This window comes from Loxodonta africana, chromosome 25 (assembly GCF_030014295.1).
Source record: "Loxodonta africana isolate mLoxAfr1 chromosome 25, mLoxAfr1.hap2, whole genome shotgun sequence".
Classification (NCBI taxonomy): domain Eukaryota; kingdom Metazoa; phylum Chordata; class Mammalia; order Proboscidea; family Elephantidae; genus Loxodonta; species Loxodonta africana.
This window is the reverse complement of record NC_087366.1, coordinates 60,801,432-60,814,214: the sequence shown is the minus strand read 5'-3', so window position 1 is coordinate 60,814,214 and position 12,783 is coordinate 60,801,432. Positions and strand designations below refer to the sequence as shown.

The following is a 12,783-nucleotide window of genomic DNA, read 5'->3' as shown; positions in this document are numbered from 1 at the left end:
CAATCCTGACGATGCTGTAAACTGATCCCCGGAGTCAGCTGCTCACCTAGGCAAGGTGACTGAGGACCCTCGAGAGCCATCGAGCAAATCGCTTATTCCAGGTCAGTAAATGGCACCTGAATACCTGAGAAAAACTAATTTGCATCGTATGTTCTCCATAATTGAATGGATGTTTCAAATCAGGTAGAATCCCACAGAACTAAGCGCTAATTCTTTCTTTTATGGTGGACATTAGGCACAGGCAGGGGACACTGTAATGTATCCCAGTGTGGGCTGGGTAATCTGTTAGTTTTTGCCATTCCCAGTTGTTAGTGCTGGCTGTTATTCTCTAACTATGTTTTCCTGGTTATTCTGACCCATAATTAAAGCCAAGGATAAGGCCCCGTTTTTCCAAAATCTTCCTCCGATTAGCTCTGTTTCATGTGTCACATCAGTACCTGGTTTCTCCTTTCCTCACACACTTGAGAGCGACTTGGCTCAGTGTGTCTTCTTTATTCATTGCAACCTCTGTAAGGGCAGTGATGCTTCAGGTCCAACCTTTGGCGCCATTGTATACACCTCAGGTTTGGTTTATTAAAAACTAGTTGACAGTCTAATTAACCAGGCTATCATTTCCCACCTGGTAAGATTTCTCTGCTTTAGGAAACCTGAAAACAAATCATAGTAACAAAAAGAACGCAGGTGCTTATAGCGATCAGAAGAAAGATCACCCAGTAGACAGATACAAACATTTGGAAGTACGGCTTTCTTAAGACAGGCATCTAATAGTGAAATCTAAGCATCGTTTTAAAAGGGGGCTCTTTTACATTATTTAATTATTAGTGTTAATATGTAAAATGGACATATAATTTAATTATAAAATTATACACAATCATAAAATATCAATGAATAAACAACAAATATAAATAAAACATTAAGCTCTCCTGAAAGGCACAGAAAAAAGAAATTATTATTATATTATTGATTAGAAAGACTCAACATCATAAAGATATTAATTCTACCTAAATTAGTCTATAAATTCAATACCATTCTTATGAAAATATCATCAAGATTCCTGGAGGGAATTGGCAACTTATAAATATTGTTTGAAAAAAAATAAAGAAGAGCAGGTAAGAAAATTCTATAAAATAAAAATGAGGGAGACTAAATCTACCAGGCATTAAAATATATTTTAGTGGTTTAATAATTAAAATACTATGATAATGTAAATAAACATACAGATCTGTCCAGACATATTAATAGAGAAAGGTGGAAATTTGTACCTTTTAAAGATGGCAACTCAAACCAGAGGGGGAAAATATAAATTATTTAATAAATGGTTTGGGGATGATGGGATATTACCTGGGAGAAAAATAAGGCTTGATCCGTACCTTACGTATTAGATCAGTATAAATTCTAAAAAAACTGAATATAACGTTTAAAAATGTGAAAGCACTGCAGGACTAAAAAAAGATGACAAAAGGGAAAAAGATCGCAACTCACTTAACAAATTTCCCTAATACAGAAAGAACTCCCAAAGTTCGATGGAAATATGAGCAAAAGACACAAATAGAGAATTTCTAGAATGGAAATACAAATGGTTTTTTTACCATATGAAAATACACTCAAACTAACTCATAATGAGAAATGCATATTCAAAATACTGCGAGATACACTGACTTTTCCCATATCAAAGTGGCGAAGACGAGAAGTTTGACTACTATGTTGACTAAGGCGTGGAGATAGGGCTTCCTTCGTACTTTTCCACGGACAGTGTACACTGTAAGGCCTCTAAGGAGGGGAATCTGACAACGTTTTACAGAGCCACAGATTCACATTTTCTTTGATCTGGCAATTCCATTTCAAGAAATTTCATTCTACTGATATAAAAACATGAAATGGCATACTTACAAATTTATTCACTAAGGCAGTCTTTGAAATAGCGGGAGAGTAGAAACAACTTAAATTTCCATTAATAGGGAGCTGGTTGAACTGATGATGATAATATCTACAATGGAATACTATGCAGTTGTATGAAGAACGAGGATATTCTTTAAAAATATCAGAAGATCTCTGAAATTATTAAACTAAAAAAAAAGGCATGGTAAAAAATAATGTGTACAAAATGGTGGCATTTGTGTAAAAAGGATGTGTATGTGGGAAGAGATTGCATATATCTGTGAGGATATATATATTTACTGACATATACATAAAATATTTCTAGAAGGAAACAAGAAACCGAGCACATTGGTTTCCTCTGAGAATGGTTTAGAGTAGGAAACATTTGTATCTTTTAAATGTTGATTCATGAGGATATAATACCTGGTTAAAAGTGAATAATTTTTAAGAATCACACTTTGATACGTGCTTCCTCACATGATGTCAAAAAAAAAAAAAAAGAAAAACCTAATGTTGACTTTGTAAAAACTTTAGTTCAGAATCTGAACTGATGTGTAAAATAGCATCTTCCAGAGACAGCCCAAACTCTTGCCCAGCAAAATAGTGTCCTGGCTGTGGGCACATTTACTGAGAAGCTAGCCTTGCTTCCTACCAGCCCAATTTTCCTATCTTATAAATTCCAACCCTACCTCTTCAGCAGCCATCCCAGAAAGGATGAAATACAGTCGTTCATCAGGTCAAGGAAATAACCAATTAGCCACCAGACAATTCAATAAGCTTTGTATAAATCTAGTGAACAGATAATACCTTAAATACTTTTGATGAATTAATGTTTAATTCGCTTCTCGTAGAGCTAAACAGACCTTCTCATCTTCAGTGTCAATGTCATCCAACCACTGACGGGTGACAGGACAAGACAGCATTTAAGTCCTTCCATATATCGGTAGACATCAGAGTTCCAGCAACAATGAGCCAATGAAATGAATTTCCCGGGGCGCATCCCAAGCTGATCTTTCTGCCTCCAACTTCACCCCCTTCCATCCCCAGAGTAGAACACATGTCACAAAACTCTAAGTCAAATCTTGTAATTGATTCCGATTTGTCTGTTTTGCTTTTGGCAATTAACAAACTGAAATGTTATCATGAAGGAGTCCATCTCATTTATAAGACCGGGTTTTGCCTCCACTAAAATATGCAGGCACTCTCTTCTTTATTACCAGCAGGAGATAAATGGCTGGTTTTCGTTGCTGAAGAATATATAATGGTTAAAAAGTCACTTTTTTCCTCCAGCTCTACATAAATCACAGAACTAGTCAATATTTAATAATGCTTGCCTTGGTCTGGAGTCCCTTGATCACCCCTGTCATGTGTAATGGCTCCCTCTCCGATATCTTTGACATAAAAGCCCAGCTTTACTGCAATGCTAACATGTAGAGGGTCATTACGGATCGACATTTACCTTAATCTGTGACTGCCAACCATGAACCGATAAATTCCAGCAGATTCCACAGGGAGAAATCAGTAAACTTCTCAGTGGAAAGAACTGAAGGAAAATTCTGCCGAGAACAGAATACATTTGCTACAAGGGCTGCTCTACAAATGGATTCTGACTTTTGAAAGTTCTCTTGCTGCGCAGCTTTGCAACATTTAATACCGTTTTGATGGTTTGAGAGACGGGATGACAACCGAAGATGACATGACTTAGAAGGCAAGCAGAAATTTTCTCTGCAAAAACAATGCAAGATTAAACACAAGGGGGAACATGGCTCCTGCATTATTCACAGGGCTGCCTTGGTGGAAATGGCTGGGCTGTCTTAGGTCCGGCCTAAATCTTGCTTCTTTTTTCCAAATCGATCATCACTCCTTCACCTCATAATCTTACAAGTGCTTCACAGCAGAATGCATCAAAGCCCTGATTGCATAAAAAAGGGACACACCGATCTTGGAGGGGATCAGCTTAGACTCTGACATGCACTGGAAGCGTACATTTGCTTACCAACCCAGCAGGCAAATAGGGACGTTCTTTTAGAGCTTAGGAAAGTCTGTTTTCTTCTGTCCTCCCGTTTTTGCACTTTAAGGGTGTGTTTAGGTCGTATAAAGAGTTGACGATAATTCCGGAAAAAAGAAATATTTTAAAGTCTAATGCAAATTACTTTGCTGTTAATGGCATGCATGACTACACCCATATTATTGTATATTTGCTAGTATTTTAAAAAAGCAATGCTGAAAACATCTTCTTTAAAAATAGTATGGCCACTTCTGGAAAAAATAAAAGGAAACTCAGCAAAAATAAAAAGACGTTGTTTTGCTACGTGCTATCGAGTTGGTTCCGACCCATAGTAACCCTATGGACAACAGAAGGAAACACTGCCCTCCTCATGACCACTGTTGTGCTTGAGCACTGACCCTTCACTTTACCAAGCATGATTTCCTTTTCCAGGGACTGGTCCCTCCTGATAACATGTCCAAAGTACGTGAGAAACTACATACCTATGTTTTTCTATGCTAGGGTTTGTTGAAAATAAGCACCATATTGTGAAACACACCTGACTTATCGAATCAGATAGTTTTTCATAGTGGTTTCAAGGAACTCTATAGGGTCAATGCTGTGTTTAGTTAATTTATTAGGACATACTCCCGTAATGCCAATTTAGCTTAAAAATATTAAAATGGTGAGAATAAATAGCTTAATTTAAGATAGTCTACAAAATTAAAGCTCATCTCTTTGTATGAATATTGTTTTATGTTTTAAACATCTTATTAAAAAACCAAACCATACTGGCTGCCGTCAAGTTGATTCTGACTCATGGTGACCACATGTGTGTCAAAGTAGAATCGTAGTCCACAGAGGTCTCAATGGGTGATTTTTCGGAAGTAGATCACCAGGCCTTCTGAGGTGTCTCTAGGTGGACTTGAACCTCCAACCTTTCAGTTAGCAGGGGGCACATTAACCATCTGTGCCAACCAGGGACTCCAAGTCTCTTGCAAAGCAAAGGAGAAAGAATATAGAATATGCACTAGGCCAGTAGTTCTCAAACTTTAGAGTGTATCAGAACCACCTGGAGGGGTTGTTAAAACACAGATTGCTGGGCCCCACCCCAGCGTTTCTGATTCTCTAGGTCTGGAGTTAGCCTGAGACTCCTTGATGGCCGACGATTTCTCAGGTGAGCCCTTTGCTGCTGGTCTGCAGACCCCATCTTGAGAAGGGCCACACTAGCTCTTCCATTGTTAGGGAAGATAAAAAAAAAAAGTAAAATCTGTGGCTGAAAGAACAGTTTCAAAGAAAATTAAACTGTTTTCTAATGTTATTTAACATTTAAAGATTGCAAACAAATTACCTTGATCTGCATAGAAAATTCCGGTAAAAAGGACTGAGTATGTTAAGCGTCCATTTGGGGAAAAAGGCTCTTCCCACTTCACATGGGCTTCTCGGGGTCCCCCTGCTTTGACAAACACATTTACTACCCCTTCAGGAGAGGCTTCTAGAGTTCGATTTTCCACCTATGAGTATAAAAAAGAGTTATTTTTATTTGCAAATAAAGTAAGTCCATGTTGCACCCTGAGCATATTTCTTCAAAGACTCTCTCTTCACTGTGAAGTAAACTATTTTGACAGTAGCATCTTGTATGAATACCTCATTTTGTCAGCAGGATCAAAGAGTACTTCATGTTTTTTTCCCTCCTGCTGGTAAGCTTAAAATTTGAGCTGGTGACCAAGGTGGTTGTTTATGATTTCCAGAAAATGTGGATCAGCTCACACTGTGATTGTCCTCATGGCTGGGCACACCCACAGACTACTTTTAGAATTGCCCAACAATGATTTTTATGTGATTGCCAAAGAGAAGGACTACATCAAGCCTGTTTTCATGAGTTCCTGCTTGAAGTGAGACTTCCGGGCTTTGTTAAAAGGCCACTTCAAGCATCTGGATACATACACTTTAAAATAGCTCTGCAAGCTGTTTTGCTCCAGGTATGTAAAGATGGCATCATGCCAGACATCAAGAAATAAACACACCTGAGTGATTTCATCCCAAAGTACAATCATTAAAAAAAAAAGTTTGAAAAGTTTCATTAATATAGTGTTAATGAACCTATGGAGAAAAGAGCGAAACATGAATTATTGAAAGAGAAGTGTTCTGAAATAAAATGCAATCCCTAATTGACAAGAGAGATTTCAACAGCTAAACTAATTGGCCAGAGAAGACGAAGTTGGCAAGAAAGCAGAAAGGGCTTCAGGATATTTGACTATCTTTTAATCACTGTCTTAAACTTGGTTAACCCATTATCACAGACTTCTAAGCATCATTCATAAATGTTTGACCTTTTACAATTTACTGAAGATGTTGATAATTTTGACCTTTTTCTTAAAGTAGGCTCATGCCTCAGATGAAGGTGATCAGATACGAAATCCTTGGGCAGGCAAATATTCTCAATTATTAAACCTTTATTTGTTATGGTGAATACACTTTCCCAATTATGAAAATAAATGTGAAAAAGACAGAGTGTTAATTTTTAATAAGTATGAGGTCATGACATGCTTTATTTTCATCTGAGAAAGGCTATAGGGTTCTTTAGATCTGTAACTCCTATTCTTTTTTTAGTGTAATAGCTGTGTACAAAAAATGATAAAAGAAATGATTGGAAAAACATTAATCCATCATTTTAATATTTCATAACAATGCAATTGGTTTCATTATGTCTATGTGTATAGTTCAGATTACTCTATGAAAAGTAGTTTTAAAGGATTCCAAACAAAATGAGACAGAAAAAGCTGAAGTAAGGAATAGAAGGCAATTCCAGATAATTCAATGCTCTTATATATTATTCTCAAATATCTGGTTAATTCAAAATAAATATATTTTTAAATTTCTTTAAGTTTCTGGGTAAACACTCCACTTTTTACTTTGGTTTATAGTTGTACAAATAGCCTTAATTAATACACAAAGTGTACTTACATTGTTTTAAACTTGAACATCCGGTAAAAGAGTTAGATTAATCATGATCTTTTGCTCATAAAACACTATGATCATGGGTTCACGTGTGTTCCTTTTTTATTTTATAAATAGCTTTAAAACTTTTTAATTATAAAAGTTAACTTTTCTCAATAAGAAACTTGAACACAAATTTCCAATCTTATTTTATCTGTGTTTGCATAAAGTGTGTATCTGACAATAGTACTTTTACTATGACCCAGTCTCCCCATCCCCCAACTTTTTTAAAAACTTGTATTTCCTAAAGAAGAATATTAAGGAAAAGGCCCTGGGAAGGAAAAGTTGACTTGTCTTACCTGGAAGTCTCCCTTGATACAGACAAAAAAAATTTGAGAACAAATGTGCAATTTGTTCATCTTCATAAAATTTTTATCCTTAATAAAACTCTTACTGTGTGCAAGAAACCCCTTTTTAAATAATACTTCATTTAATTTATCACTCCAACTTCTTAAGGTAGGCATTATTTTTCTTTCATAATAGTTGAGAAAATGGAGGCTTAGCAAAATAAATACATTTCCCAAAGAAGCATGGAAAATAATAGCAGGCTTAAGGCAGATTTTCCATATAGGGTTTTCTCTTCCATAACACATATTGCCATTAAGATTTAGGTGTCTTAAAATGACATATTTATCTGTCTCCCTGTAAAATATGAAGACCGTGGAAGGATGAGAGTGAGAGAGTCTGTATGTGTGCATGTGTATTTATCTGAATAAGCATGTCATCCCCAAGAAACTGAGACATCTTTTCAGCCATATCACACAGCAGTGGCCTGTAGTTTCCCACCTCACCCTTAAGTGGGCCCCGGAGAATTGGATCCAATGACTGTTCCAAGGCCAGACACAGTCATAAAATTCCCAATCTTAGACTGCACCAGTGCTATCTAACATTGGCTAAGTGGAAAAACAAAAAAACAAACAGTGATTTGCTTATGGAGAAATCCAATGTGTCATCAGAGAAATCACTTAAAAAGTTCTTTTCTGTTGCATTCTGTGATAATTTATTTCATTATTTCAAGCATTTAAAAACCCAATTACCAGGGAGGTGGGGCCAAGATGGCAGAGTAGTCAGATGCTTCTGGTGGTCCCTCTTACAACAAAAACCAAAAGAAACAAGTGAATTGATTATATGTATGACAAGATAGGAAACCCTGGTGGCGTAGTGGTTAAGTGCTACGGCTGCTAACCAAAGGGTTGGCAGTTCGAGTCCACCAGGCACTCCTTGGAAACTCTATGGGGCAGTTCTACTCTGTCCTATAAGGTCGCTATGAGTCAAAGTCGACTCAATGGCACTGGCTTTGGTTTTTGGTATGACAAGATAGGATCCCTGAACATCAAAGTTAAGAAATCTGACTGAGCAGCAGGGGAGGGAGAGGCAGTTCAGAAGCAGTGAGGAGTTGCCTGACCTGACTTGGCAAAAACCAGTGCCCCTCAACCCCAATCCCCTGGCGTGACTGCAGCAGGGCTGGCAGTAGTGTTTGGGACATGGCTTCCTTAGCCACAGAGCGGCAGCGGCACGGAGTTTATTCTCACCTCCAGAATCAGTGAAAAACAGCACTCTCGGCATAAGATAAGTGCTTGTGTCTAATTTACTGTGTGGATCCAATAGGTCCCCTTTGCAAAGAACTCTCTTCTACTTGTCTGATCCCTCTTCCCTCTGCCCCAGGCCCTGAGCCTGCCTCAGTGACAATCAATTTCTCTGGGTCTGAGACAGGTTCTGCTGTACATCCTGAGCCATTCTTCTGGCCTTGGAGAAGGAACATATTAACAAACCAGGAAAAAATAATCTGCTGGCTCCCCTAATCTGGAAACTTAGGGCAGAAGTGGCTCCTGTCCAGGCACAAGCAGTCCACGGACTTTGAATGCCTTTCACCTCTGCATAGACCTGTGTGGCCCCATTTCAGCAGCTGGGCCCTTGTTGTCACAGTAGAAGGGTGTATGTGCCTGATGTCTGACTTTAACTGTTTCAGTTGTGCAGTGGAGTGGTGGGTTTTTGACAGCTGACACTGCTCTGCCTATTAAGTAGGGTACTCACCTGCCCACATCAGGTGCCTGAGGACTGGTGGCTCCACCCATGCCACCTAGCCACTCATGACAGGGGTCTGAGGATAAGTGGTGCCTCCCAGCTCTTACAGTTAAAAGCACTGGGTGCCTATGGTACAGCTGTAGAGCCCCCCCAACTGTGTGCTCTAGAGAACGGGGATGCGCCTTCCTCACAGGCACTCAGGGGATGGTTGTTAGCCCCCCACCTTGCTCAGAATGTGACCCATTGCTGCAACCAGAAACCTGTGGATACACCAATCACCACTGCTCCTCTAAGACCGCAGGTGAGAGCCTGTACCACATACTTGGTGACTGACTACCTGGACATCTGAGCAGAATCCATACAAGAAAAGTGAATGGACTCCTAGGCTCATATATCTGGTAACAGCTCTAGCTATCTGGTGACAGGACATTAGAGTTTCAAAGGCTCCAATAATCAAGCTAGCTCACTCGAGCAGACTATCTGGGTATATCAAAACAAAACAAAGCAAGAAGCTAGGACACAGTAAGCAAACATAAGATAAATTAATACAATAACTTATAGATGGCTCAAAGACAATAACTTATAGATGGCTCGAAGACAATAGTCAATATCAAATCACATAAAGAAGCAGACTGTGATCACTTCAACAAGCTCCCAAAACAGAGAATCAAGGAATCTTCCAGATGAAGAAGTATTCCTGGAATTACCAGAGGTAGAATACAAAAGATTAATAAACAGAACTCTTCAAGACATCAGGTAGGAGATCAGGCAAAATGCAAACAAGCCAAGGAACACACAGATAAAGCAGTCAAGGAAATTAAGGTTACTCAAGAGCATAATGAAAAATTTAATAGGCTGCAAGAATCCACAGAGACAGCAATCAGAAATTCAGAGATTAACAATAAAATTTCAGAATTAGACAACTCAATAGAAAATCAGAGGAGCAGAACTGAGGAACTGGAAGTCAGAATTAGTGACACTGAAGATAAAACACTTGGCACCAATATATTTGAAGGGAAATAGATAAAAGAACTTAAAAAAATGAAGAAACCCTAAGAATCATGTGGGACCCTATCAAGAGAAATAACCTACGAGTGATTGAAGTATCAGAGCAGGGATGGAAAACAGAAAATACAGAGAGAATTGTTGAAGACTTTTTGGCAGAAAACTTCCCTGATATCATGAAAGACAAGATGATATCTAAAAGCCCAATTACTGGATTTAATTTGACAATCAATCCATATAAAAAGTATCTTAAAATTAGGATCATAGGGCATTTGTAATTTGTTTTTTATGTTGGAATGTCTTTAAAAGTCAAATACATATTTGTAACTGAACTACCAGGGAATCTTAAGACAGATAGAGCAATTCTTTCAGAAAAACAAATAACAACAGCTGCTTATTATTTTAGCCATGCTCAGAAAAAAAATTGGCTAAAATGACATTAAAATGTTAATATGAAGTTTGTGTATATATTTGTATTTTTTAAAATATTCTATTCTGCCGAAATTTTTCTTCTTTCCTATTTTTTCTTTTTATTGTGTGAGCAATTTGCTAATTTTGAGTGTAAGCCATATCATGTGCAAGACTACAGAGCATATTTTTTATAGAAAATACTGGATAGTATTTTTCTACATGCATGGATAACAGTGGTATTCAATATGCAAGAAATGTTAAAAACAAAAAATAACAGGTTTTCTTTCTAAAAACCAAGAATTATTATTGAACAATATTATGTGAACCAAAAAAAAAAAAATGACTCCAAAAATTTAGTATTTTATTTCTTCCAACAAAAGTTTAAAAAACTACACACACATATATATATATAGGTTTCAATGAAATGAAAAAATCTGTTGTAACACTGGGCTTTGCAAAAAAATAGCTTTAAGAGATATGTATACAGCAGTGCTACATTTGGCTAAAATTTTTTGAATATCACATATAATTTAATGATAGAAAAGTCTGGCTTTTAAGCTTGATTCATAGATTTCTTAAATCAATAATAACATATTTTTTAAAATCACCAACAAAAAAGAGCTGTATCTGTAATCTCTCCCAGGGTTGTGACGGGTACCTATGGCTATTTAGAATACTCAGATCTTTTGGGGACATAATATTTAATTGGTACAAAATAATTTCAAAAACCAAATGAAGATCAGGAGTTTTAACTTCTTGGCAGCATATAATTATTGGTTCTAAATAATGACACTGTTGTTCAATCCCCATGATTAGAGATGGACAGTTGGCTTGGGGAAAGCGTTTGCATATTGAGTGCAGGAGAAAGAAAAGTACCAAGGGGAGAAAATAACTGTACTTCAAGTCAGGGTGGAGTTGAGAATGTCTGAGGCTGGGGCAGTGTAGATTTTACAATCTAATTCTGTTTTTCCCGTTCCCATCAGGGCATCATGTCATTTGATTTCTTAAGGTTAAGGTTGCCTACCGCTGGGGGAGGACACAGACTGATAACAGTACCCCTTGTTTAAAGTTCTCAGAACATCAGGAGACACTGTGGAAGCCAATTTAGGAGCCAGAATCACAATTTGCAGTTTATATTCCTGAGAAAGTCTAAATTTCAAGCCCCTGTGAGGTGTTCTTTTGTTTCTTTTCTTTTTTTTGAATGGGGAAGGAAAGCTGGCCTAAAGCCATTCCTGCTTTTAAGACTAAGTATCCATCAGAGGGATCCTGGCCATAAAATGCTTAATGGCAATAAAAACTACAGCTCAGCTCTACCGATAGATGATGTTAACAGCTTGGAAAGCAACCAATCTGTAAGATGAAATGGGAGGTGTGATCAAAAATAAGGAGGCCGAAATTAAAAATTACAGCTGTTTTTCAAGATAATATTTATATAATACACTCTTCAGGGAAGACGGAGTGCATTAAAACAGTGGAACATTAGGAAATATTGCCAAAAATATCTAAAAATAACGAGTATTTCCTTTAAAAGTAGTTACATCTATTTAATCAAGAAAAAAGTAAAATACAATGTTTGGAAATGATAGAACGTCATGCTAGTGTTGGACAGTTATGTACCACGAATTGGGTTTTAAAAGTTTTATTAAAAATTAAAAAAAATAATTAAAAAATTCTTTTTAGTGGTAATGAATTACAGGCATAAATCATAGCTTTCTGAAACTGGATATCAAAAACATAATTTTAAATACTGTTCTTATATCAGACAAATGAAGTAAAAATATTTCAGTCTAATGTTGTGTTGTTGTTAGGTGCCATCCAGTCAGTTTCAACTCATAGCAACCCTACACACAACAGAACAAAATACTGCCCAGTCCTGCCCCATCCTTACAACCATTGTTACGCGTGAGTCCACTGTTCCAGCCACTGCGTCAATTCATCTTGTTGAAGGTCGTCCTCTTTTTCCATGACCCTCTACTTTGCTAAGCACAGTGTCCTTCTTCATGGACTGGTCTCTCCTGATAACAAGCACTGAAGACAATTGCCATCCTCCTTTCTACAGAGCATGCTGGCTGTACTTCTTCCAAGGCAGATTTGTTCATTCTTCTGGTAGTCCATGGTATATTCAACATTCTTCGTCAACACCACAATTCAAGGGCATCAATTTTTCTTCATATACGTACGAGGTAATTGAAAACACCGTGGTTTTCGTCAGGTACACCTTAGTCCTCACAGTGACATCATTGCTTTTTAATATTTTAAACAGAGCTAATACATGAAATAAACTCTACCTTTTAATCGATTAACTCACATTTTGTGGATCAGTGTTGCCATACTATGACAGTCATGGACTTTCAATTATTTTTCACTGTTAATTATAGGTTTGCTTAGTTGTTGAATGTATTATTAGTGAGTGAAACATCTGCTTTAAATATTTCCCTAAACTGGCCTAAATTTTATCTGTGTCTACTAAGTCTGCC

General features: G+C 37.3%; 1 protein-coding gene across 1 annotated transcript in view; it reads right to left on the bottom strand.

Moving 5' to 3' along the window:
* The window catches only part of USH2A (usherin), an 894,134-nt gene that overhangs the window by 399,206 nt on the left and 482,145 nt on the right, over positions 1-12,783 (bottom strand). The window contains exon 36 of the mRNA XM_003419876.4: positions 5,217-5,379. Within this exon, the coding sequence (XP_003419924.2) occupies positions 5,217-5,379 (163 nt within the window). The remainder of the gene's footprint in view (positions 1-5,216; positions 5,380-12,783) is intronic.